The sequence below is a fragment of the Lacerta agilis genome, chromosome 13 (assembly GCF_009819535.1).
Source record: "Lacerta agilis isolate rLacAgi1 chromosome 13, rLacAgi1.pri, whole genome shotgun sequence".
In the NCBI taxonomy this organism is placed as follows: Eukaryota; Metazoa; Chordata; class Lepidosauria; order Squamata; family Lacertidae; genus Lacerta; species Lacerta agilis.
Window position 1 is genome coordinate 33,198,589 of NC_046324.1, and position 21,765 is coordinate 33,220,353.

At 46.3% G+C, this 21,765-nt stretch overlaps 2 protein-coding genes across 2 annotated transcripts; one reads left to right on the forward strand and one right to left on the reverse strand.

The window, feature by feature from the left end:
- Positions 1-6,576: 6,576 nt before the first annotated feature.
- On the forward strand, positions 6,577-16,773 carry EEF2KMT (eukaryotic elongation factor 2 lysine methyltransferase). The gene is made up of 8 exons (XM_033167768.1): positions 6,577-6,722; positions 10,440-10,502; positions 11,872-11,952; positions 12,512-12,613; positions 13,134-13,267; positions 14,423-14,733; positions 16,141-16,290; positions 16,452-16,773. The coding sequence occupies exons 1-8, from the start codon at positions 6,594-6,596 to the stop codon at positions 16,550-16,552; spliced, it is 1,071 nt and encodes a 356-aa protein (XP_033023659.1). The 5' UTR covers positions 6,577-6,593; the 3' UTR covers positions 16,553-16,773.
- Positions 16,774-18,087: 1,314 nt separating this feature from the next.
- Positions 18,088-19,023, reverse strand: LOC117056994 (olfactory receptor 13C2-like). Its single transcript, XM_033167707.1, has one exon. The coding sequence runs from the start codon at positions 19,021-19,023 to the stop codon at positions 18,088-18,090; it is 936 nt and encodes a 311-aa protein (XP_033023598.1).
- Positions 19,024-21,765: the final 2,742 nt, after the last annotated feature.

Genomic DNA, 21,765 nt, shown 5'->3' on the forward strand with positions numbered 1-21,765 from the left:
CACTTTTGGCTCTGGCCCCACCCACTACGCAATGTGTCCCTCAGGCCGAAAAAGGGTCTTTCCACACATAATGTACTACATAAGGCAAAGGACAAGAGTGTTCTTATTCCCGAGAGGTAAAGGTAAAGGTACCCCTGACCGTTAGGTCCAGTCACGGATGACTCTGGGGTTGTGGCGCTCATCTCGCTCTGTAGGCCAAGGGAGCCAGCGTTTGTCCGCAGACAGCTTCCGGGTCATGTGGCCAGCATGACTAAGCTGCTTCTGGCGAACCAGAGCAGCGCACGGAAACGCCATTTACCTTCCTGCCAGAGTGGTACCTATTTATCTACTTGCACTTTGACGTGGTTTTGAACTGCTAGGTGGGCAGGAGCTGGGACCGAACAATGGGAGCTCACCCCGTCACGGGGATTCAAACCGCCGACCTTCTGATCGGCAAGCCCCAGGCTCAGTGGTTTAGACCACAGCGCTACTCACGTCCCGAGAGGTGGATCAGCAAATGCCAGCTAGCAAGCCGTTCACTGCAAATCCTGTTTTATTCACTCCTGTAAGAAATAAATATAAAAATCTGCATCTTCACAAATCACATCCGCACTCTGGAACCACAGTAAAACACCAGCATGCTCTTTCCCCGGTCATAATTTTGTCATGTTTCACTCACACATTGATTATTCTGCAATGAAATATCAATGCAAGCCTTATTACACTCTATGAAAACATCCTAGTAAACAACATGTATCTGTATAAAACTTTCGCGTGGATTCAATCAGCCGGCAATTATGAGGACCATTTATTTCGTTTATTTATTTATTTATTTTTGCCTGCGACACTATAAAACATCTCTCATGCAATTTGCATTTCGCCTTCTAAATTACTGGGCCCGTAAAGAGACATCTGCACTGCAAACTATGGCACAGTAAAACTCGGGTCCTCAATTGTCACATCACAAAATGCAACCCGCATTCAGAGAATGCAGTGAAAAACACAGCAAGTTCCTCCTTCGCCTGCTTCATTACCCCCACCTCACCCCCGCTTGCACAGATGCAGCACAGAAACACAATAAAAAAGATCAGAGAGGCCTAACTGCAGGGGTAGGGATCCTTCTTCAGGCTGAGGGCCACATTACCTTTTAGGCAACCTTCTGGGGGCCAGACACCAGTGATGGGCAGAGGCAAAAGTGAGTGGAACGATGAAAGCTCGTTTTGCCTTTGTGCAGAAGCTGTGCCAAGGATAAGGTTCTTAGAGGATAAGGCTATCCATGGCTACTAGCGAGGGTGGCTATGCTCTGCCTCCATGATCAGAGGCAACAAGTCTAAGTGCCACTTGCTGAGGAGAAGAAGAAGAGGAGGAGGAGGAGGAGGAGGAGGAGGAGGAGGAGGAGGAGGAGGAGGAGTGTGGATTTGATATCCCGCTTTTCACTACCCGAAGGAGCCACAAAGCGGCTAACGTTCTCCTTCCCCTTCCTCCCCCACAACAAACACTCTGTGAGGTGAGTGGGGCTGAGAGACTTCAGAGAAGTGTGACTAGCCCAAGGCCACCCAGCAGCTGCACGTGGAGGAGCAGAGACGCGAACCCGGTTCACCAGATTACGGGTCTACCGCTCATAACCACTACACCACACTGGCTCTCCAGGGAACTGCAGGAGGGGAGAGGGCTCTTGTGCTTGGATCCTGCTTCAAGATTTCCCACCAGTATCTGTCTGTAAGAACAGGATGCTGGACTAGATGGGTTACTGGCCTGATCCAAAGGCTCTTCCTGTGTTCCTAGGCTATTTTCTAGAAAAGCACCGCGACAAACATTGAGCTAGACAGGCCAGTGGTCTGATTCAGCATAAGGGAGCTCCCTATGTTCCAGGCACCAATCAAACCAAGACCCACTGGGCTTTAGCAAGGGGGTAGCCTCGTGGTAGCCTTGTGTGACTTCAGACCATATTGAGAGCTTTGCCTGCCGGATAGCTACGTCCCAGTCCATATGTTCGTCTTGAGATGTGCAGATGAGTGGGAGGCAGTGGGGCACAACCCTGCCAACTCTGGCATCACTGCAGTTTTTTTGGATGCAACAAGGTGGCAGCAAGGACAGCACCATCAGGAGTACCGGATTTGCACCCTCAGTGCCTCCATGCAGCCCATACCTCCTTGCATAGGAGCCAACTCCTAGGGGACGAGGGGGTCTTTGGGGCCCCCAATAAAATATTTGAGGGGGACTGGGGCCCCCAAAAGTTGACGGGCATTGCCATTCAAATGGTGTGTGTGCACCATGTCATGTGATTGGTTATGGGGGCAGGGTGGTCCCCCCTAATATTTTATTCAAGTTGGCACCCCTGCCTCTTTGCCACCCAGGGATTTATTATTAATTATACACCACCTTCCCCCCCCCCAACGGCAAGGAGTTCAAGGTGGTGTACATGGTTCTCCCCTCCCCATCTTATCCTCGCAACAACCCTGTGATGTAAGCTAGGCAGAGAGACAGTGACTGGCCCAAGGTCACCCAGTAAGCTTCATAGCTGAGTAGGGATTCATACCCAAGTCTCCCAGGTCACGGTTCAACAAGACACATAGGATAGGAACAGCCTTTGCATCTTGAGAAAGAAACGCTTGTGGTCAGCCCTGAACAAGTCCACATTAAAAGGCATGTGCTTTTAGCTGGAATACTTCCTGCCTTCCTGAGTGTGCCAGGATCCGGCCAAGACTACAGCTAGTTGCCATCTCATTAAATAATGATATTCCACTACTCCCTAACTTGAAATATATCTCCAGTTGCGGGTTCTTTTCTTTTTCTTTCTCTCCCTTTGCATAGAAACCATTTCCAATCCCTAATTAACAATAGCATAGCAGATGTTTTATTAAGCATATCATCTATCTCTGGATAAAAAGCATCTAGAAACGACTCCGGCAATCTGTTAGAAGCCAGAACGCTCTACGTAAACAGCGGCAAAACGCGTCCATTCAAAACGCATTTTCAAAGATTGCACATATGTTTTTTTGCTGGTTTTGTGGGCTGTGAAATGGGAAAGCAATCAGCTTTTTTGTGAACAGCTTTGCCAGAGCAGAGGAATATAAAGTCTCTTAAAAAAAAAAAACTAAAAAACCAATTTTGTCAATTGTTATGCTTCTAGCTCAGGTATAAAAATCTATTACCTAGTACTGCTGCTCATTACCCCAATATCCAAGCAGTGAGAGATTCTGGGGGGTCCCAGCACGTACCCTGGGTTTGATTTCCGTAGAATGACTGTCAATAGAGACTGCGATGTCTTTGGGATATATGCCTTTATGTACAACTATATAAACAACCTGAACATAGGATGGAGGGGCTCACAGCATTAACACTGCAACATCTTGCTTCCCCATGAGGTTTCCAGAGAAAGTGCCACTGATGCCATAATAGTGCATGAATTGATGCAAAGCCATCCATGCTTCATTCTGCTTTATTAGTTGCTCTGTGCTGCTTCCCCAATGTCACCTCATTATCATCATTGTCTGACAAAAGCTGGACAAAAAAACAAACAAAACAACCAGAACATTTGATGTATAAAAAGGTTGTGGAATTTCAGCAGGAAGGTAAGGGGCATGCATTGATTGGAAGCCAAGCAGTATGTCTGCCCCAAAACTTTTGCAGGTGTAAATAGTATTAAAAGCAGGGTGCATATAACTACCCCGATACCATGAGCACAAATAATCATGAATGCACAATAAAAAGAGATGTCTGGATGGGGCTGCCAACTTGGAGCAAGCAGTAAAAGTTTCAAGTCCCACCCGCAGTTCTGCCTTTGCTGTGCCCCTAGAGGAATCTTACCTGCTCTGAGCTGTTAAAGATGTTCTGCGTCACCTTAAAATGACAGTTCTCAAATTTAGAAACCCTGCTATGTGCAATGAAACACTCCCCTCCAAAGGCAAGTTAATTTTAAATTCTATTTGAATACCAAAAACGCTCTCCAAATCATATCTGATTTTTCTCCCTCTCCAAACGCTCCCATCCATTACAGGAAGAAAGATGAGCATCCCGGAGAAATGATAAAGACAGCGCTGCCGTCAACTGGCTTATGATGACTCACTTTCATGTTCAAAGAAGGCACTCTTGCAATGAGTCGTCCAAGGCTTAGGATGCACACCTTGCAGAATGAGGTGTTAAAAGAGTCCTCTGAGAGGTTGAATGGACTGCACCATGTCAAACCACAGCACAGCAGCAGAGGCTGGTCCATTAGGGAGAATGGGGCACTTTCCATCAGCCCCCACCTGCCCTGCCTTCTTAGTTACAGCCAGTTCAGGGGGGTGGGGTGGCCCTGGGTGTCATCTCCATCGTCCTTAGCCTCAGTGGTGCCCTTGTAGACTTAGTTGGGGGGGATGGGCACAAAACAAGCATTAGTTGACTCTGCCTATCATTGGCTTTGGCACCAGGTGATCTGGCAAGGTGGACAGGGTAGCAGGAAACACCCATTTGCCTTTGGGGGGGCACAAGGAATTGCAACATCAATTCTCCCAGAGAAGCAGCCTGGTTCCACATGCTTGACCAAAAACAGGAGCAGCAGAGCCACCATCTCTGTGACTCAGTGCTCCAAAGTGATATTATTTTGCTATAGACTTGACCTCATACCCACCAACATTTTGCTGCTCAAAAAGTAGGGGTGCACTTACAAACACCCCCCCCCCCAGAGTTATCTGTACAGGCTCTAGGAGTGTCGTTAAGGGCCGGCCCAGAATTCTTTGGCACTGGCCCCCGGAACCTCTTGCCTCCCCTCCCCCCGTTTTTGGTAGCCATACGTTTTTTGCTTACTGAGCAGCTGAGTGAAGTGAGATCTCAGCCACTGGGGAAGGGCTTTGGCTCAGTGGGAGAGCACCTGCTTTGCCTGCAGAAGGCCCCATGTTCAATCCAAGACCAAAATTTCTGTTTCTATACAAAGGGCTGATTTAACAAGGGAACATAGGGAGGTGTCATCTGCACCCACATTGTTATATTAACATTTAAGTGCACCCCACAATAAGGTATGTCTTGCTGCCTCTTGGAATAAAACAGTGTTTTTTTTTCCTTTTAAAAAATGTTTAGGGGTACTCTCATTTCCCTACTCATATTGAAATACTGCCCCTCAATGAGGCCAAACTTAGATTCACAAAATGTTTAGGGGTATGCGTACCCCTGTGTAACCCCAGGAAAGAAAGCACTGTCAGTATGTATGTATGCATGCATGCAAGCATGTACAGTATATATCTGTTTCATTTAGTGCATTTGCACCCTGCTCTTCAGCCAAAAACGCCCCCAGAGTGGCTTACATACAACCCATTAAAACAAAGTAGTCCCTGCCTGCAGGATTACAATCTAAAACACACAACACACAAGGGGAAATGGGACAGGAAGCGAAGAAGAAGAAAGCAAACTCATAAACAGTCTGTTGTTTCACCGCACCAATTGAGCGCTATCAACTGGCTGCTCACTTTGACAGCAGTGGTGAAAGCAAATATTTGCACCAAGCCAGCAATGGGAGAGAAATTCTCATTTCACATCGAACACGCCTAATCTGCACTACCCAATGCAATAAGCCAGGCACGTCCAACAGGCAGACTGCGATCTACGGGTAGATCATGGGGTGTTCCTGGTAGATCTTAGTCCCCTCCGTGATCTACTCCCCCCCAAAAAAAGCTCAATAACTTTGGCTTCCCCAAGAAAGCTCAAGAACTTTGCCCTTCCTAAGAAAGCTCTACAACTGTGGCTTTCCTAAAAAAGCTCAGCAACTTTTGCTTCCTAGCAAAAAAGTGGGCCATCGGATGAAGTTCCACTATCGAACTGGGGATTCAGGACCCTCAACTGTGTTTTATATAATCAACTTTTGATTATGTTCTATGTATATCGCAATGTTCATTCAGTTCCATTCATTCATATATTCAGTTCCATTCATTCATATACAGAGTTCCATTCATTCATTTGCTCCCTAAAAAAAAGCTCAACTGCCTTGGCTTCCCAAAAAAAGCTCATCCAACGACAATGGGTAGATCACTGCCATTTTTTTAATAGTGAGTAGATCACAGTCTATTGGGAGTTGGACGTCCCTGCAATAAGCGAACCAATACATGGCAAGCCTATGAAACTCACACTTCTTTGATTTTTGCAATGCAGTTGTCCAACGAACCATATGCACATATTGGGTGGGTGGGTGTGCATAAAATGCATATACCTGTCAAAATAATGTACATCTAGAGGGTCCGTGTCTCCCTCCCCCAGGGTTACCCAATAGCCTGGGGCACACCTTTTGGGGTAGAGGTCTGACTCCTGAGACTACACATGCATAAACATTTGACACTTTGGAGATGGATAGTTAGCACCGCCCAAGTATAACTACTGTATTATTATTATTTACGAAATGCCACTCTGCGCATGCCCCAAAGCACTCTCTTCCCTATTTACTAGCCGCTCGCAAAAGGAAAAAAACCTGGAACTAAAACAAAAACCTGGGCAGTTTTACACGCCGCTTTAAACACCCAGCCAGTCCACAACCAGGGTCGCCCGGCGATCCTCCCCCTGTTCCGGAAGGCCGGGTTCCGGAGCCCAGGAGGCGCGGCTACGAAGCCCGCCCGCCGGCGCGCACGGAGGAGGAGCGACCGCCGCCGATGGAGGAGCAACAGCCCCGGCAGGAACGCGCCGCGTGCGAGCCAAGAGAAGCCCCCGAAGAGAGCGTGGCGCTCCGCTTCCAGCGCGGCTTCCTCGCCGGGAAGCGGCTGCGCGATTTGCCCTGGGAGGTGAGGAGGCGGAGCGAAGGACTCGCTGTCGGGGGCTGGCCTGGGCGTGCCTAGCGCGGAAGCAGGGAACTGGGCGAGCTAGCCCGGTCGGCTAAGGATGGGAACGGAGTAGTCTGGTTGTGTTCGGGGGGCGCCAGAGGGGCTTTGTTGGGGGACAGAGGAGCAGTCCTTTGCATTAGGAGAAAAGCCTTGCTTAGACGGAGCCTTTGGTCTGCTACTGCCTGAAATAAGAATTCGGCTGCGTGGGCAGAAGTGGTTTTAAAAGAAAGAAAAAGAGCAACGGCTGAGAGCATGCACAGAGTAGTTTTCCCCGACCACAGATTAATTCCAGCCAGCCAACATCTGCTGTTAAGAGCCTGACTGCTGGATCAAGCCAAAGAAAGGCCTCTTTAGTCCAGCATCCTTTCTCACAATGGCCAACCAGAATCCCAGAATCCCTGTATACAAGAGCACACTTTCCAGCAACTGCTATTCAGATACATACTGTCCCTGATACGGGAAGTTGCAACCAACATGGCTAGTAGCCACCGAATTTAAATGCATCAGAGAGTAGATACTTATGTGGCCTCCCTGGTCCAGCATCCTATTCTCACAATGGCCGAACAGATCCCCTGGTTGGGACGCCTGCAAGCAAATCTCTCCCCACCTGCAGTTGTCAGCAATACTCTCCGTACTGCTATGTGGCTACTGGTTGTTGTGACCTTTGCATAGCTGTAGCTTTACACCTTCTTTGCAGATAGTTTCATTTTTCATTTTATTATAAATTGTCCACCCTCCACCTGGAACTTTAGTTGAAGGTCAGGCTGGAATTATATATATTTTTTTGCAAATAGATAATGTGCCCGTTCGATCCTAGGTTAACCTGAGCGTGACCTGCCTTGGCGTCTCTCCCGTTTTGTGAGATACACTACCTAATCCGCTCCTGGAAGAAAGGCTTAAAATGGAAAAGCTATTCTTAATCCATAATTGGACCGTTTACCCCGGGGGTTTAATTAACCTGGACGTGAACTCAACGGTGGTTGAGTTGTAGCCAAATTCAATGCAAAAACTTTTGAACTTCCAAGGGAAGGGCTAGAAAAATCTCAGGTCAAGCTCCAGCATCTCCAGTTAGTGGTGTGAAAGATTCCTGACCTGAACGGTTCCTGGAGAGCCACTGCCAGTCAGGGTAGACAATACTGAGTTTGATGGACTCATGTTCTGACTTTGTATAAGGCAGCTAAGACCATTAGTCCATCAAGCTCAGTATTTGCCTACCCTGTGTGGCAGTGGCTCTCTGGGGACTCCGGGGTGAGAATAGCTCAGTCAGTAGAGCACGAGACTCTTAATCTCAGGGTCGTGGGTTTGAGCTCCACGTTGGGCAAAAGATTCCTGCGTTGCAGTGAATTGGACTAGGCGACACTCGTGGTCCCTTCCAACTTTACAATTCTATGATTCTTCAGACCGGGAACCTTTCCCAGCCCTAACTAGAGATGATGTGGCTTGGACCTGGAATCTTCTGCATGAAAAGTAGGTGCTCAGCCACTTAGAGCTTGCTCAACTCATTCTCTGTGGAGCAGTACGTGATACTCTCAGGCCTTCCTTTAGGCTGGAACCCTAAACATAAGAACCTCAGAAGTGGGAGGCAGAGGGTGCTAGAGCTGCTCCTGAGTTTGACCAGTGTGGGGGAGGACTGCCGGTTCCTCCCACCCCTTCAGGATAATCAGGCAACAAGCGAAAAAGACTCATATTTAAGGCAGATGAATGTTCTATAAGCATCCTTGTCGCTTTTGATCAATGACCAGGTCTAAAAATTCTTTCTTCGTTCAGGCGTTCATATGATTTGCAATAAGCTCACCTCGGCAATATTGAATGTGACAGCTTACCCACTGCATTGTTTTATCACTAAATAAGCGGATATGAAAATAGCTGCCCAAAGTATCTCCTGACCACTTTGATCACAACCGCTACTTCTTTAAAACGCTCCAGGGGTCCCTGCATCTGGAATCCTGGTGTTGGAGGGGGTATTGAATGCAACCCACCCACTTGCTCCATGCTGGGAATGTACGGCTAGCACATCCCCAATAGTTAGCAGATTCACACTCCTTGAAGACTTCCAGTGAGGGAGGACCTACAACCCATTGAACACAGTGGGCCTTCCTTCTAAGCAAAAATGCATGAGATTGTGCTGTTCAGGGCCATTAAAAGTAAAGGGGACCCCTGACCGTTAGGTCCAGTCACGAACGACTCTGGGGTTGCAGTGCTCACCTCGCTTTATTGGCCGAGGCAGCCTGCGTACAGCTTCCGGTTCATGTGGCCAGCATGACTAAGCCGCTTCTGGCGAACCAGAGCTGCGCATGGAAACGCCGTTTACCTTCCCGCCGGAGCGGTACCTATTTATCTGCTTGCACTTTGACGTGCTTTCTAACTGCTAGGTGGGCAGGAGCTGGGACCGAGCAACAGGAGCTCACCCCATCGCGGGGATTCGAACCGCCGAACTTCTGATAGGCAAGCCCTAGGCTCAGTGGTTTAGACCACAGCACCACCCACGTCCTGGGCCACTACTTGGTACTTTAAAAGACTTGAACCACAGGCCCATGACACAGATTTGCATCCTAGGAACTGAAGTAGTTGCCATTGGTCCATCTAGCTCAATATTGTCTGCACTGATTGGCAGAGGCTATCCAGGAGTTCAGGCAAGGAGTCTCTACCAGCCGAACCTGGTGATGCTGCGGATTGAACCTGGGATCTGCAGTCTCACTCTTAAAAAACAAAACAAAAAACCTTAACCAACAAAATGCAGTGTTGCATCGGCTGAGAAATTCCACTAGCCCCTTATGCCTGCACAGAGCTCTGCATTTCTTGTGCGGTATGCTAGTAGCAGAGAGTGTTGCTTTAATTTAGTTTTTTTTAATAAAGTTGTTTCTCCCCTCAAAGTAAAAATAAATAGGGGCGATTTCTTCTTTCCCAGAAAGTTCTTTGCCTGATGCTTTCATTCATCTGTTAACAGCATTTGGTAATTTAAAGCAGCAACAACAACAAAAGAGTTTAATTTCAGCAACTGAAACCACCAGAGAATATTTCCAGCGTAGATCAGAAAAGCAGCACTGCAGCAACTGCTGTTACAAATGCACACAATAAATAGAATTAAATATCACTCTGCTAATTGCTACATTTGCCTTTCCTGTTGCGTTCCATTATTTCCTAGCTGCTTTGGGTAGCAAGAGGCCATAGCTCAGAAGGTCCCAGGTTGAATCCCAGGTCGGGCTGAGAACGATTCCCTGCCTGAAACCCTGGAGGGCCGCTGCCAGTCAGTGTAGACAATAATGAGCTAAGATGGACCAATGGTCTGACTCATTAGAAGGCAACGTCCTATGTTCCATGAAGCAAGCCACTTCCAAACATTCCAAGCGGTGTGACCAAGAAGATGGAAGTAGAGCAGATTCTAGTGACTAGATTCACCATATGCAAAAGGCAGCATTAGACCAGGGGTATTTTTGATGAGGTCTCTCTCCCTCTCTCTCTCTCTCTCTCTCACACACACACACACACAGTTGCAGAGAGACAGTTCTCAAAACTCGTCCAACTGTGTCCATAACTTATACAAAGTCTTAACGCACTTTCTAGTCTGCAAAAGCTTATGCCACACTAAAATTCATAGCTAGGGTGCCATAATACTTTTTTGCTGCTCCCCCCCTACACACACACACCTTACCTGATCATTTGTTTCTTGTGGTCTAGGATCTTGAACAGGTACTAAAGAATTCAGAAGACTCCTCACCACTGCTGACTATTTTACAGAAGGTAAACATCTATGGGTAACTGAATATACTTCATGCTCCATATGCAATTACCGGTAGATACTGTGAGGAAACTGAGGAGGTGGGGCAGCTGCGGGTGAATCTCCGAGTACGTTTCCGAGCACAATTCAAAGTGTTGGTGCTGACCTTTAAAGGCCTAAACGGCCTCGGTCCAGTATACCTGAAGGAGCATCTCCACCCCCATCGTTCTGCCCGGACACTGAGGTCCAGTGCCGAGGGCCTTCTGGCAGTTCCCTCGCTAAGAGAAGCCAAGTTACAGGGAACCAGGCAGAGGGCCTTCTTGGTAGTGGCACCCACCCTGTGGAACGCCCTCCCACCAGGTGTCAAAGAGAAAAACAACTACCAGACTTTTAGAAGACATCTGAAGGCAGCCCTGTTTAGGGAAGCTTTTAATGTTTAATATATTATTGCATTTTAATATTCTGTTTGAAGCCGCCCAGAGCGGCTGGGGAAACCCAGCCAGATGGGCGGGGTATAAATAATAAATTGTTATTATTATTGTTATTGTTATTGTTATTAATCTGGCCCCTCACAGACACTCTACCGCTTTTTCTAGTGATGAGTTTTTCTCTTTGGGTTTTGTTTCGGGGGCTTTGGGATGAGGGGTGTCCAGTTTCATATTGCAAGCAACAGTGCATCTTCACACTGATCTACATCTTCAGAAAAAGGCACATGGCAGAAGGCATTTCAAAGACTGTGCCACCAGAAAACAGGTGGGGAATTTAATGTTTGAGGTTTTTCTGTGTAAAACAACATGGGAAATAAGCATGTTGGGTGGAAAAGGGGTCCAAAATTATCATTTTATTTTTTTTGAAATGCTTGCTTTCAGTGAGCAGTGAATCCATATTGTAAGGCAGCAGTCAGTCACCCAAAGTCCCCCCTGTTATAATAATGTAGGTTGGTGGGGGAGGGGGGGCTGCCTGGATTATATCCATGGGTCTGCTCCAGGCCTGTTATCCTGCATCTATGAGGTTTAGAATCTAATAGAAAAAGAAGCTGAACTGGTTGGATAATATAATAGCGTTAGCTGGCCAGCTAAATACTGCCAATTATATGTCCAAAGAGGTTTCCCTGTTGCTTTGAATTACAATGATTACATCATCACTTTTCCAACATGTTTTGTAACATATAGTTGTGTGTGGCCCAAGGGTGGCCAACTCCTCTACATTCTACAACTACAACTCCCATCACCCCTGACCATTAGCTATCTGCGGCTGATAGGAGTTGGAGCCAACAACATCAGAAGATGCAGTGGGTTGGCTACCCCTACTTTGGCCTGGGAGTTTTCTAGCTGACACACACAGTTATTTGAGTGTGTTGCATTTATCGGCTGTTGCGTTTATTTGTTTCAGACTGTTTTTCACCCGCTGTGCTTGAAGTACCCTCTCTCAGTGAAGTATAGAAGATGCTTCTTATCCGAGCTTATTAAGAAGGTAAAAATATGATAGTAATATGGCTTATACCATTGAAGTTCTGATAGTTCAGTCATTCATGCTGCAATCACCTGGAGATTAGACCACTCTAAGGCACTCTTCGTGGGACTGCCCCTTGAATACAGTACAGAAACTTCAGCTGGTTTGAAATGCAGCTGCCAGACTACTCATTGGAACTAGTTGATCCTATGTTTTTTTTATTTGATTTGCATAATTTTGTACCCACTCTTCAGCCAAAAATTGCTTCCTGCCTTTCAGTTTCCCATAAGCACCTGGTTGGCCGGTGTGAGGGCAGGATGATGGACTAGATGGGTTATGTGACTTGTAGGAAAGAACCCTCACTCTGGGGGTGGGAGGCTTGGAACCTCCCCAAAACAGCTCAATGAGGACTGAGCATGCTCAGTACGCATGGGATGCTGGTGCCCAGATGTGGGAGGAGCAGAACAGCTGGAAACCAGAACGGCTGCACTCTCCAATTGCAACATGATCCCATTATGTTTGCTGCCTGTGTGATATTCAAAGATCACTGGACTTCTGGTTCTTTCTTTTTTCCATGCAGCATGAGTCTACGGGTGCTGAACCTCTGGAACAGCTGTACGAAGCGATCGGGGGTGTCTTAAACACTGAAGAAACCACACAGTGTTATAAAAGCTATTTATTGGTAAATAAGAACCTCTTTATTCTGTGTGTACTGTGGGTAACCTTTCTTTATTGATGTGCATTGATATCCCTCTTTTCCTCCAAAGTGCTCTGGGTGAAATATGTGGTTCCTCCCCCATTTTGTCCTCACAACAACCCTGCAAGGTTGGCTTGGGTGAGAGACAGCGATTGGTCCAAGATCAAGCAGTGAGCTGCATGACTGAGTGGGGATTTGAAACCAGGACTGCCGGGTCTTAGCCGGTGGAGTAGTGGCAAAGTCAATGTTGCAGAGTTCCTTCATGATAGTAACAGCCAAACCTCCTTCTAAGATTATGCAACCTTATAAGATTATTGCATAATTATACAATAAGAATAATTGGGGATGAATTGCAACCATCAGGGCAGAACTCTGTATGTGTTGCCTTTCTGCTAGATCTGCTGTTTTCTGTGCATTATCCGTGAGGAAAGGATTTGGAGTGCTCAGGTATTTTAAGTGTTTTCTTAAAATATTATGGTTATTGCTCTGTTTTCTTTCTTGCTAGCCCTCTGGAGATGCCATTACACTTTGTGAAAGCGTAGCAATCATTTCACGGGGAACCACAGGTCTTGTCACATGGGATGCTGGTCTTTACCTGGCTGAATGGGCGCTGGAGAATCCTGCAGTTTTCCGCAACAGGTAGCTGCTATTTCTTGTTGTGCTCGGTCATAGGCAGGCCCCAGTGCTGGTCAGGGCTTAGCCTTGGGATCCCTGCAGAGGTTTGTGAGGAGCTGTTGGAAGGCAAACCAGACAGCAGTTTAGTTTTGCATATATATATTTTCCCACGGTGGTATCAATGTTCTGAGTTATTGTCATTTCTAATTTATGCCGTTTTACTATATCTTGTCAACCACCTTGGGACTGATAAGGAAAGGTGGTGTGTGCACGTGTAGATAGATTGATAAATCAATAGATTTATGATTAGACTTAAATAAATAGTATTGGGCAGTATATTTATTTATTTTCATTTAACATGATTTATATACCAATTAAAATGTCAAAGCCTTTAAGGAGTTTTCTTAGGCCAGTCAGTTCCTCAGTCTAACCTACCTCACAGAGTCGCTGTGAGGATAAAATGGGGAGAAAGAGAACCACCTTGAGCTGCTTAGGGGAAAGGTGGGATATAAATGTAATAAATACCTAAAATATAAAATATCCATTAAAATGGCTGAAGATATTGGACATTAAAAACAAGCTAGCCTAACTTTTTTTTATCAAAATCAAAGCATTTTAAAAAAAATATATGTTATTAGATAAAATTACATTTTAAATACACGTAAAAATGTACATGTCTGGATAAAAGGTAAAGGTAAAGGGACCCCTGACCATTAGGTCCAGTCGTGTCCGACTCTGGGGTTGCGGCGCTCATCTCGCGTTACTGGCTGAGGGAGCCGGCGTACAGCTTCCGGGTCATGTGACCAGCATGACTAAGCCGCTTCTGGTGAACCAGAGCAGCGCACAGAAACGCCGTTTACCTTCCCGCTGGAGCGGTACCTATTTATCTACTTGCAATTTGACGTGCTTTTGAATAGGCGTGGTCAAACAAAAAAAGTGTAATATTCAGTGCATTTGTTCTTTCAGTGCAAGGACTTTCAGCTGTGCAACAGGTCTTTCTCTCCCTCCCTCGTCACCTGCTTCCCAAATCCCCCAACCCTACAAAGCAAATTCGGGGAGGTTGAAGGGGAAAACAGAGAGAAAAAGAGTGGGGTTCTGTTGTGCACACAAAAGTCCTTGCATAAGTGCATTGGATATGTCCCACAAGGTTTGTATGTATATATATATTTCTTTTCTTAGGAGTGTTTTGGAACTAGGAAGTGGAACCGGACTGACAGGCATTGCAATTTCCAAAGCTTGCCGCCCCAGCACGTACACGTTCAGCGACCACCACGAGTGTGTTCTTCAACAGCTGTCGGAGAATGTCCGCTTGAACGGCCTGCTTCTGCCATCTGAATCTCGCGGCCATGGCGTGGCAAAACAAGAAACCTGTGAGGCTGAGCTTCCTGGATCCCAGGACCCTGAAATAACTGTAGCAGAGCTTGACTGGAACCTAGTTACTAAGGAACGGCTGGCAGAACTTCAGGGCCCTGACGTCGTCATTGCTGCAGGTACAGGACACTGAATGCAAATGTTATGTTTAGACTACTGTAATGTGCTTTGGGTGGGCTTCCCTTATGACTAGTCTGGAGGCTGTAGCTGGTGCAAAATGCCACTGCCCAGTGGTGACTGGTTCTCCTTATCGGGCGCAAATCTTGCCAGTCCTCAGGGATCTGAATTGGCTGCCCATTAACCCCTGGATCCTGTTTTTTACATTGAGAGTCCTGAAGATCTCTCGCACATATTACCTGAAAGACTGTATTTACTATCCATTAAGGGCATTATATGTGGAACTCTGCTATTTTTGCCACAGCTTAATGGTTATCGCCTTGCAGTAAAACAGAGGTGGGCTTTTTTTTACAAGCGGCTCCAGTGTGGTGCCTCCAGCAAGACGAGGCAGATATTTTTTTATCTCCATACTATTTATATAATCAACAACATTCCACCCCAGATCAGCCTTTTCCAGCTTTGGGTCTTGTAAGGCTGCTGTGGTGCCTCCTTGGGAGTAAAGAGTCCAATGCGTCTGGATACTTATATAACACTTTATTTACAAGCAGAGCCTCAGAGTTCATGATCGCTCGAGTCCGTACCAGAATCCGGGAGTGGCCTCTGCCGGTTCCTCCCCCAACATAAAAGTTTCAGTATTCCGAATCTCCTCCTAGAATCCTTATGTTTCATCCCTCTACTCACCTGGGGCGACGGAAGTGCGACTGCACTTTGCTCCTCCCCTCTTCCAGGTGCGTGTCGGGGCTCTGTAGCATCCCCGTGCCCTGTTCCCACCAAACTATCTGTTTGCTGCTCCTCCCCACTAAGGCACACCCTGCTTTCCTCGCTGGATTCAAGGCTGCTGCCAGAGTGGCGCTGTGGCTCTCTGTCCCTCGACAGCCCCCGCACCTCCTCCCTGCCCATCGGCAGTTCCCTGACAGGTCTCCTGTCTTCTAATTTAAACACGTTCAGGTCCTACCCTCTGGAGCAACAGAAAATAAGCTTGCTCCATCATTCATGCAGCAAGCCTTTAGATATTTGAAGATGGCTACTGTATCCCTTCTCAGTGTTCTCTTCTCCAGGCTAAACATACTCAGCAACCTCATCTGTTCCTCATAGGGCTTAGTTTCCAAACACTTAGATCATCTCAGTTGCCCTCCTCCACACACATTGTCAATACCTTTCTTAAAAATGGTGGTCCCCAGAACTGGCCTCCAGGGTGGGAGTCTGACCATTTGGGGCTTCAGACTGCAGCATCCTCTGATGTCACTATGACGCCAGGAGACTGACAGGTGGGTAGAGGAGATAACAGTTTAGCCTGCCAACCAGTAAAGACTCTATCCAATAGCTTTCTCCTAGATTTCCCCCATGTACTTCCTGTTTTCTTCATTTTCTTTGTGTGTCTGTTTTTTGAATGCACCCTTTACAAGCAGATGTGGTATATGATCCGGAGCTGACACAGTCCCTTATTGGCATTCTGCAAAAGCTTTCCAGCTGCAACGGTGATGGGGAGGCCCCAGAAGTCTACATCGCCTGCACAGTTCGAAACCCAGATACTTACTGCCGCTTCCAAACAGAGCTTGGTAGGTGTCCTTACTCTCAGAATCTTGAACCAGCTATAGCTCCCATAAATTTTTTGGTCCAAGTAGTTTGAATCTCGTAAATTCTGCAGATAAATTGGGGTGGGGAACATTTTGGCAGCCTCGCTGAGTGTCACCCCTCTTCTTCCTGTCTCTCGTTCCAGATAAAGTTGGGATCAGATGGCAAGTTGTCCCCAGCCCTCAGAGGAATCTTTTCTCTTATGACCAGCATGCTAATATAACAATTCTAAGATTGCTTGTTTAAGTTTCTGTTTTCTCTAATACACTCGTTCTATCATTAATCCATCAAATTTTATTATGCCGACACAGACCTGTTAAATATCTGCATACAGTTTCTACCAGAACTGTTTGATATCTCATACTAACCTTTGTATTTTCTTTCAAACTTTAATAAAATCTGTTGGGGGAGGAAAAAGCAAATTCTACCAGAATATGAGTCAAAACAATATGGTGCATTTTATAAAAGATGAAAAAGAGAAGAAGAACCCAAACAACACCTTTGAACTCACAAAACTGGTTTACTAAGCTTTGCAACAGGCGAAAAACCCAGCAACTGTGACTGTACGTAACGGAGGTGCTGTTTGAAACGGGGGCGGGGGGGGAGCAGCCTGCTGGAATGAATTGTTTAACGGCAAGTGAAGGATGTCAACGACTCTAAATATGAAATGACGCAGCAATGGAAGGAAATGACGGTGATGATCATATGTTTGGGACAGGAGAGGGAAACCTGATTTTAAGAAATTGTATTAAATTAATTTGGTTTTATTTGTAATAATTTGGAAAATTAATAAAAATTGTTTTTTTAAAAAAAAATATCCAGCAATTGTTTCCGTGCAAAGGTCAAAGTTAAATTTATTGCTCTGACCACCACCAACATGCGGCCCCCCAGAAGGCAATGTGGCCCTCACCTGAATAAAGGTTCCTTGCTGCTAATGTAGGCCTTCTCCCCAGTTGCCACCACCTTACCCTCAGCATCCAGATCACCCAGAGGAGTTACTCCCAGCAGGTGAGTGTCTGATATTATTGCAGCCTTTGCATCCTGTCACATTGACCACCACGGAGGTTCCTCAGAAAGCCAAGTAGAAGTTGTAAAAGTGCCAGGAAGGAAGGAAGGAAGGAATGCCAAAATCATGCTACCAATTAGTTACTTATTAAAGTTATGTTTCAGGGATGCTAGCTAATTAGTAAAATAATTAAGACAATAAAACAGCATGACAAAATAGGCTTCGCACAAGAGTTCCATATCCTCCAAAGGCACATGGAAAGCTGTGTTGCACCGCATCACAGAATCGTAGAATTGGAAGGGATCCTGAGGATCATCTAGTCCAAACCCCTGCAATGCAGGAATCTCAACTAAAGCATTCTAAACAGGTGGCCATCCAACCTCTACTTAAAAACCTCCAAGGAAGGAGAGTCCACCACCTTCCAAGCGAGTCCCTTCCACTGTTGAACAGCTCTTACCGTCAGAAAGTTCTTCCTGATGTTTAGTCAGAATCTCCTTTCTTGTACCTTGAAGCCATTGGTTCGAATCCTAGCCTCTGGAGCAGGCTAGTTTCTATACACGTGCCTCTCTCTATCCTCCATCCAGGCAAGCAAGAGGCACCATCAAAGTTCAAGGTTGCATTCCAGCCAGGCTAAAACACTCAAGTAGGGTGTGAAGTAGGTATGATCTGGGGACAGGGAGAGGGCATGGCTTGGGGAGAGTCCAAAGGGCCAGATAGACCTGGAGGGCCACATTTGGGCCCTGGGTTCTGAGATGTTCCACCCCTGTCTTCTTGCTCAAGGTGCTTTGGTTCTCCTCAGAAGTTTCAAGAGGGCCTCCTTGACATCGTTGTTCCTCAGGCTGTAGATGATGGGATTCAGCATGGGGTTGATGACCGAGTAGAAGAGAGAGATCAGCTTGTCCTTCTCAGCTGAATAGCTGGCCTTGGGCCTCATGTACATGAACATCCCACTCCCATAGTAGATGGTCACCACGGTGATGTGAGCCGAGCATGTGGAGAAGGCCTTCCGCTTCCCATCCATGGAGGAGATTCGGAGGATGGCGAAGATGATGCGGACGTAGGACAGCAGGATTAAGACAAACGGCATGAGCAAGGTGAAAGTGCTCCCTGCCACCATCATGGTCTCATTGAGGGATGTGTCGTCGCTGGGACAGGCCAGCTGGAGGAGGACAGGAACTTCGCAGAACAGGTGGTCAATGACGGAATTGCACAGAGACTGCTTCATGGTCAAGGAAGGGACCACGGACATGAGGAAGCTGCCGAGCCAGGCCCCGATGGCCAGAGCGAGGCAGGCACCCTTATTCATTGTCGTTGTGTAATGCAGAGGGTTGCAGATGGCAACGTACCGGTCGAATGCCATCACCAGGAGGAGGAGGCACTCGGCCGCCCCCAGGAAGAGCGTGATGTACACTTGCGCAGCGCACAGCTGGTACGAGATGGTCTTCCTGGCCACTAAGAAGTTGGCCAGCATCTTGGGGACCACTGCAGATGTGTAGCAGACGTTCAAGAAGGCCAGGTTGCTGAGGAAGAAGTACATTGGTGTGTGGAGGTGAGAATCCAAACAAGTCAGAGTCAATATGGAGATGTTTCCAAAAAGGGTCACTGTGTACATCGTGGACACGAGCACAAAAAGGAAGATCTCCAGTTGGGGGTGGCCCAGAAATCCGAGGAGAATGAACTCAGTGAAAATAGTGAGGTTCCTACTTTCCATTCTTGTCACAAGTACCTACCTTAAAAAGCAAGAAGGGAGAAGTCACATTTCCTGTAGGACCAACCTTAGATATTCCAGAAGAACATAAGAAGCTGCTTTGTTGGACCTATCATTGCTCCATCTAGCTCAGCATCGTCTACACTGACTGGCAGCTGATACCCTGGTTCAATCCTTGGCACCTCCAAGTAAGTCTGGGAGAGATCCCCCTGCCTGAAACCCTGAAGAAATGCTGCCAGTCAGGGAAGACAATACTAGGTGGACCAATAGCCTGACTCAGTATAAAACAGCTTCCTGTGTTCAGTGTTATACTCAGTTCACTACCTGGAAAAATTCTTGAAGACCCCATACTTCTTCATCATTACCACTCCAGTCAAACTAGCAGCCTCTTGGGGGTGCCTTTTATTTATTTATTTTTTAAAATGTGCACACTTTTCTGTAACATCCACACATCAGACACTTCCTATAACTCAAGTGTGCCAGCTGGTCATTATAAGGGTGACTGTTTTAAGAATTGGTGCTGAGTTTGATTTCCCAACCTGCTCGTCCCTCCCTGTCCTTTTCCCTTGTGTGACTATAGTAAGCCTGCAAGCAGAGACTGTCTTGTCTGAATTGACTGTCTGTAAGCCAGTCTGGGAGCCTTTTTGGCTGAGGAACAGGATTCAAATGCTCTAAACAAATAATAATTTTTAGCTTGACCTTTGAGAGCAGAAGTGAGTGTGCATCTGTACTCAGGGTGTACGCTAAAGGAATCTCGTAATGGTGCTGATTGGTGTGAAATGATCAATTAAGGCTGCAACCCCAACACCCTAAGCCAGGGAGATAAAAACAAAGTCAGTGGCTGAAGAAGACTGCAAAGATATTTTGCCACCGTAAACAAAAGAAAAGATACACTCAGATAGGAGCTAAGCGCTGGTGTGTTGTTGTTGTTTTTTCCCAGCAAATGGAAATTGTGAAACAGCCACAACTCCACAGATCTGGATCACCCCCCTTTTTTGCTGGCATTATTTTTGCCAGCAAACACACACACACACACACAGAGAGAGAGAGAGAGAGAGAGAGAGAGAGAGAGAGAGCTATATGCAGCTAAGATAACATTTCATTTGATCGTAAGTTATTTGGTTCACAGCACACAGTACCCCTGAACTGAAATATAAACCCTTTGGGCATGAAAGTTTTCAGATCTTGTTATGATGACGTCGGCACACATTTGTTCAGGGATGAAAGAATACCATCATTGGAAAGATTTGCAGGCAGGAATAAATATATTTACTTGGTCTTCATTTACTTGGTCTCTGCATCTCTAGTATTGGGAATATCCCGGCAAGGTGGGATCAGTTGTAACTTGTTGGTACATAATGTGATATCTGGCATGTTGAGAACAAAATTAAACTGTCTTCTCTTGTTTCCTGATCATCCATCTACTTAGACAATGGAACGGTAGTGCTATAGAGCATCTGTAATTCCCTCCTGAAACACATTTTCTTAAAGGCAGTGGTTTTCAAACAGCAAATTTTGGGGTACACTGGATGCTAATTAATGGTTCTTCACAATCTGAAGATTAGTAGTGGTGAAATAGCACCCCTGAAGATGGCTTGCTCATGGCTAGCTGTCTTAGTTTCTAATCCACATTTGCAAATCCACAACCAACCCTCTTCCAAAACCACATCTGTGAAGGAATGCCTTCCCAGTTCATGTGGAGAACAGCATCAGTGGTACCCCAGGTCAGATGAGCATATGCCCTAAAACAGCTGAGCAGATAGAAGGTACATGGGATGCTGCCTTATAATTACTGGCCCATCAGGTCTGTACTGGGGACACGGGTGGTGCTGTGGGTTAAACTACAGAGCCTAGGGCTTGCCGATCAGAAAGCCGGTTATTCGAATCCCCGGGATGTGGTGAGCTCCCATTGCTCAGTCCCTGCTCCTGCTAACCTAGCAGTTTGAAAGCACACAGTGCAAGTAGATAAATAGGTACTGCTCTGGCGGGAAGGTAAACAGCATTTCTGTGCGCTGCTCTGGTTTGCCAGAAGAGGCTTAGTCGTGCTGGCCACATGACCCGGAAGCTGTACGCCGGCTCCCTCAGCCAGTAAAGCGAGATGAGCACCGCAACCCCAGCGTCGTCCACAACTGGACCTAACGGTCAGGGGTCCCTTTACCTTTACCTTTACAGGTCTGTACTGACTGGCAGTGTCTCTCCACAATTTCAGGCTGGAAACATTCCAAGCTCTACCTGGAGATGCTGGGGGTTGAACTTGAGACTTTTGCATGCAAGGCAGATGCTCTTATCTCTGAGCTATGGCTCTTCCCATGTAGATGCACTGTAGATTCCCAGGCAGGTGTTAATTTCTGGGTGACTTGAAGCAGATTAAGAGGTACAAAAAAGGAAACAAGTCCCCACAAACTGAAGATGCGATGAAAAAGAAATTGAGATCAAAAATTTGTTTCAGAATAACATAAATGCATACGGTATATATATAAAAAATTGTGTGGTCAATTAAAAAACATAAAATGTATGTATCTACTTATAGGTCAAAACAGGTTTGTGATACTTTGTGAGTTAGATCTGCTCAGATAGCTGCTGTTGGGTCAGCAAACACTATGCTTGTATTATTTTGGTTTGGATAAAAAATGTGTTTGTTTCTTGCTTTAAATTGTTATTAAATCCTACAAAAAAATTATTATACACCATCTGTATGTATGTTAGTGTGTGACAATTTTTTGATTCCAGTTTTGTTATCATGGC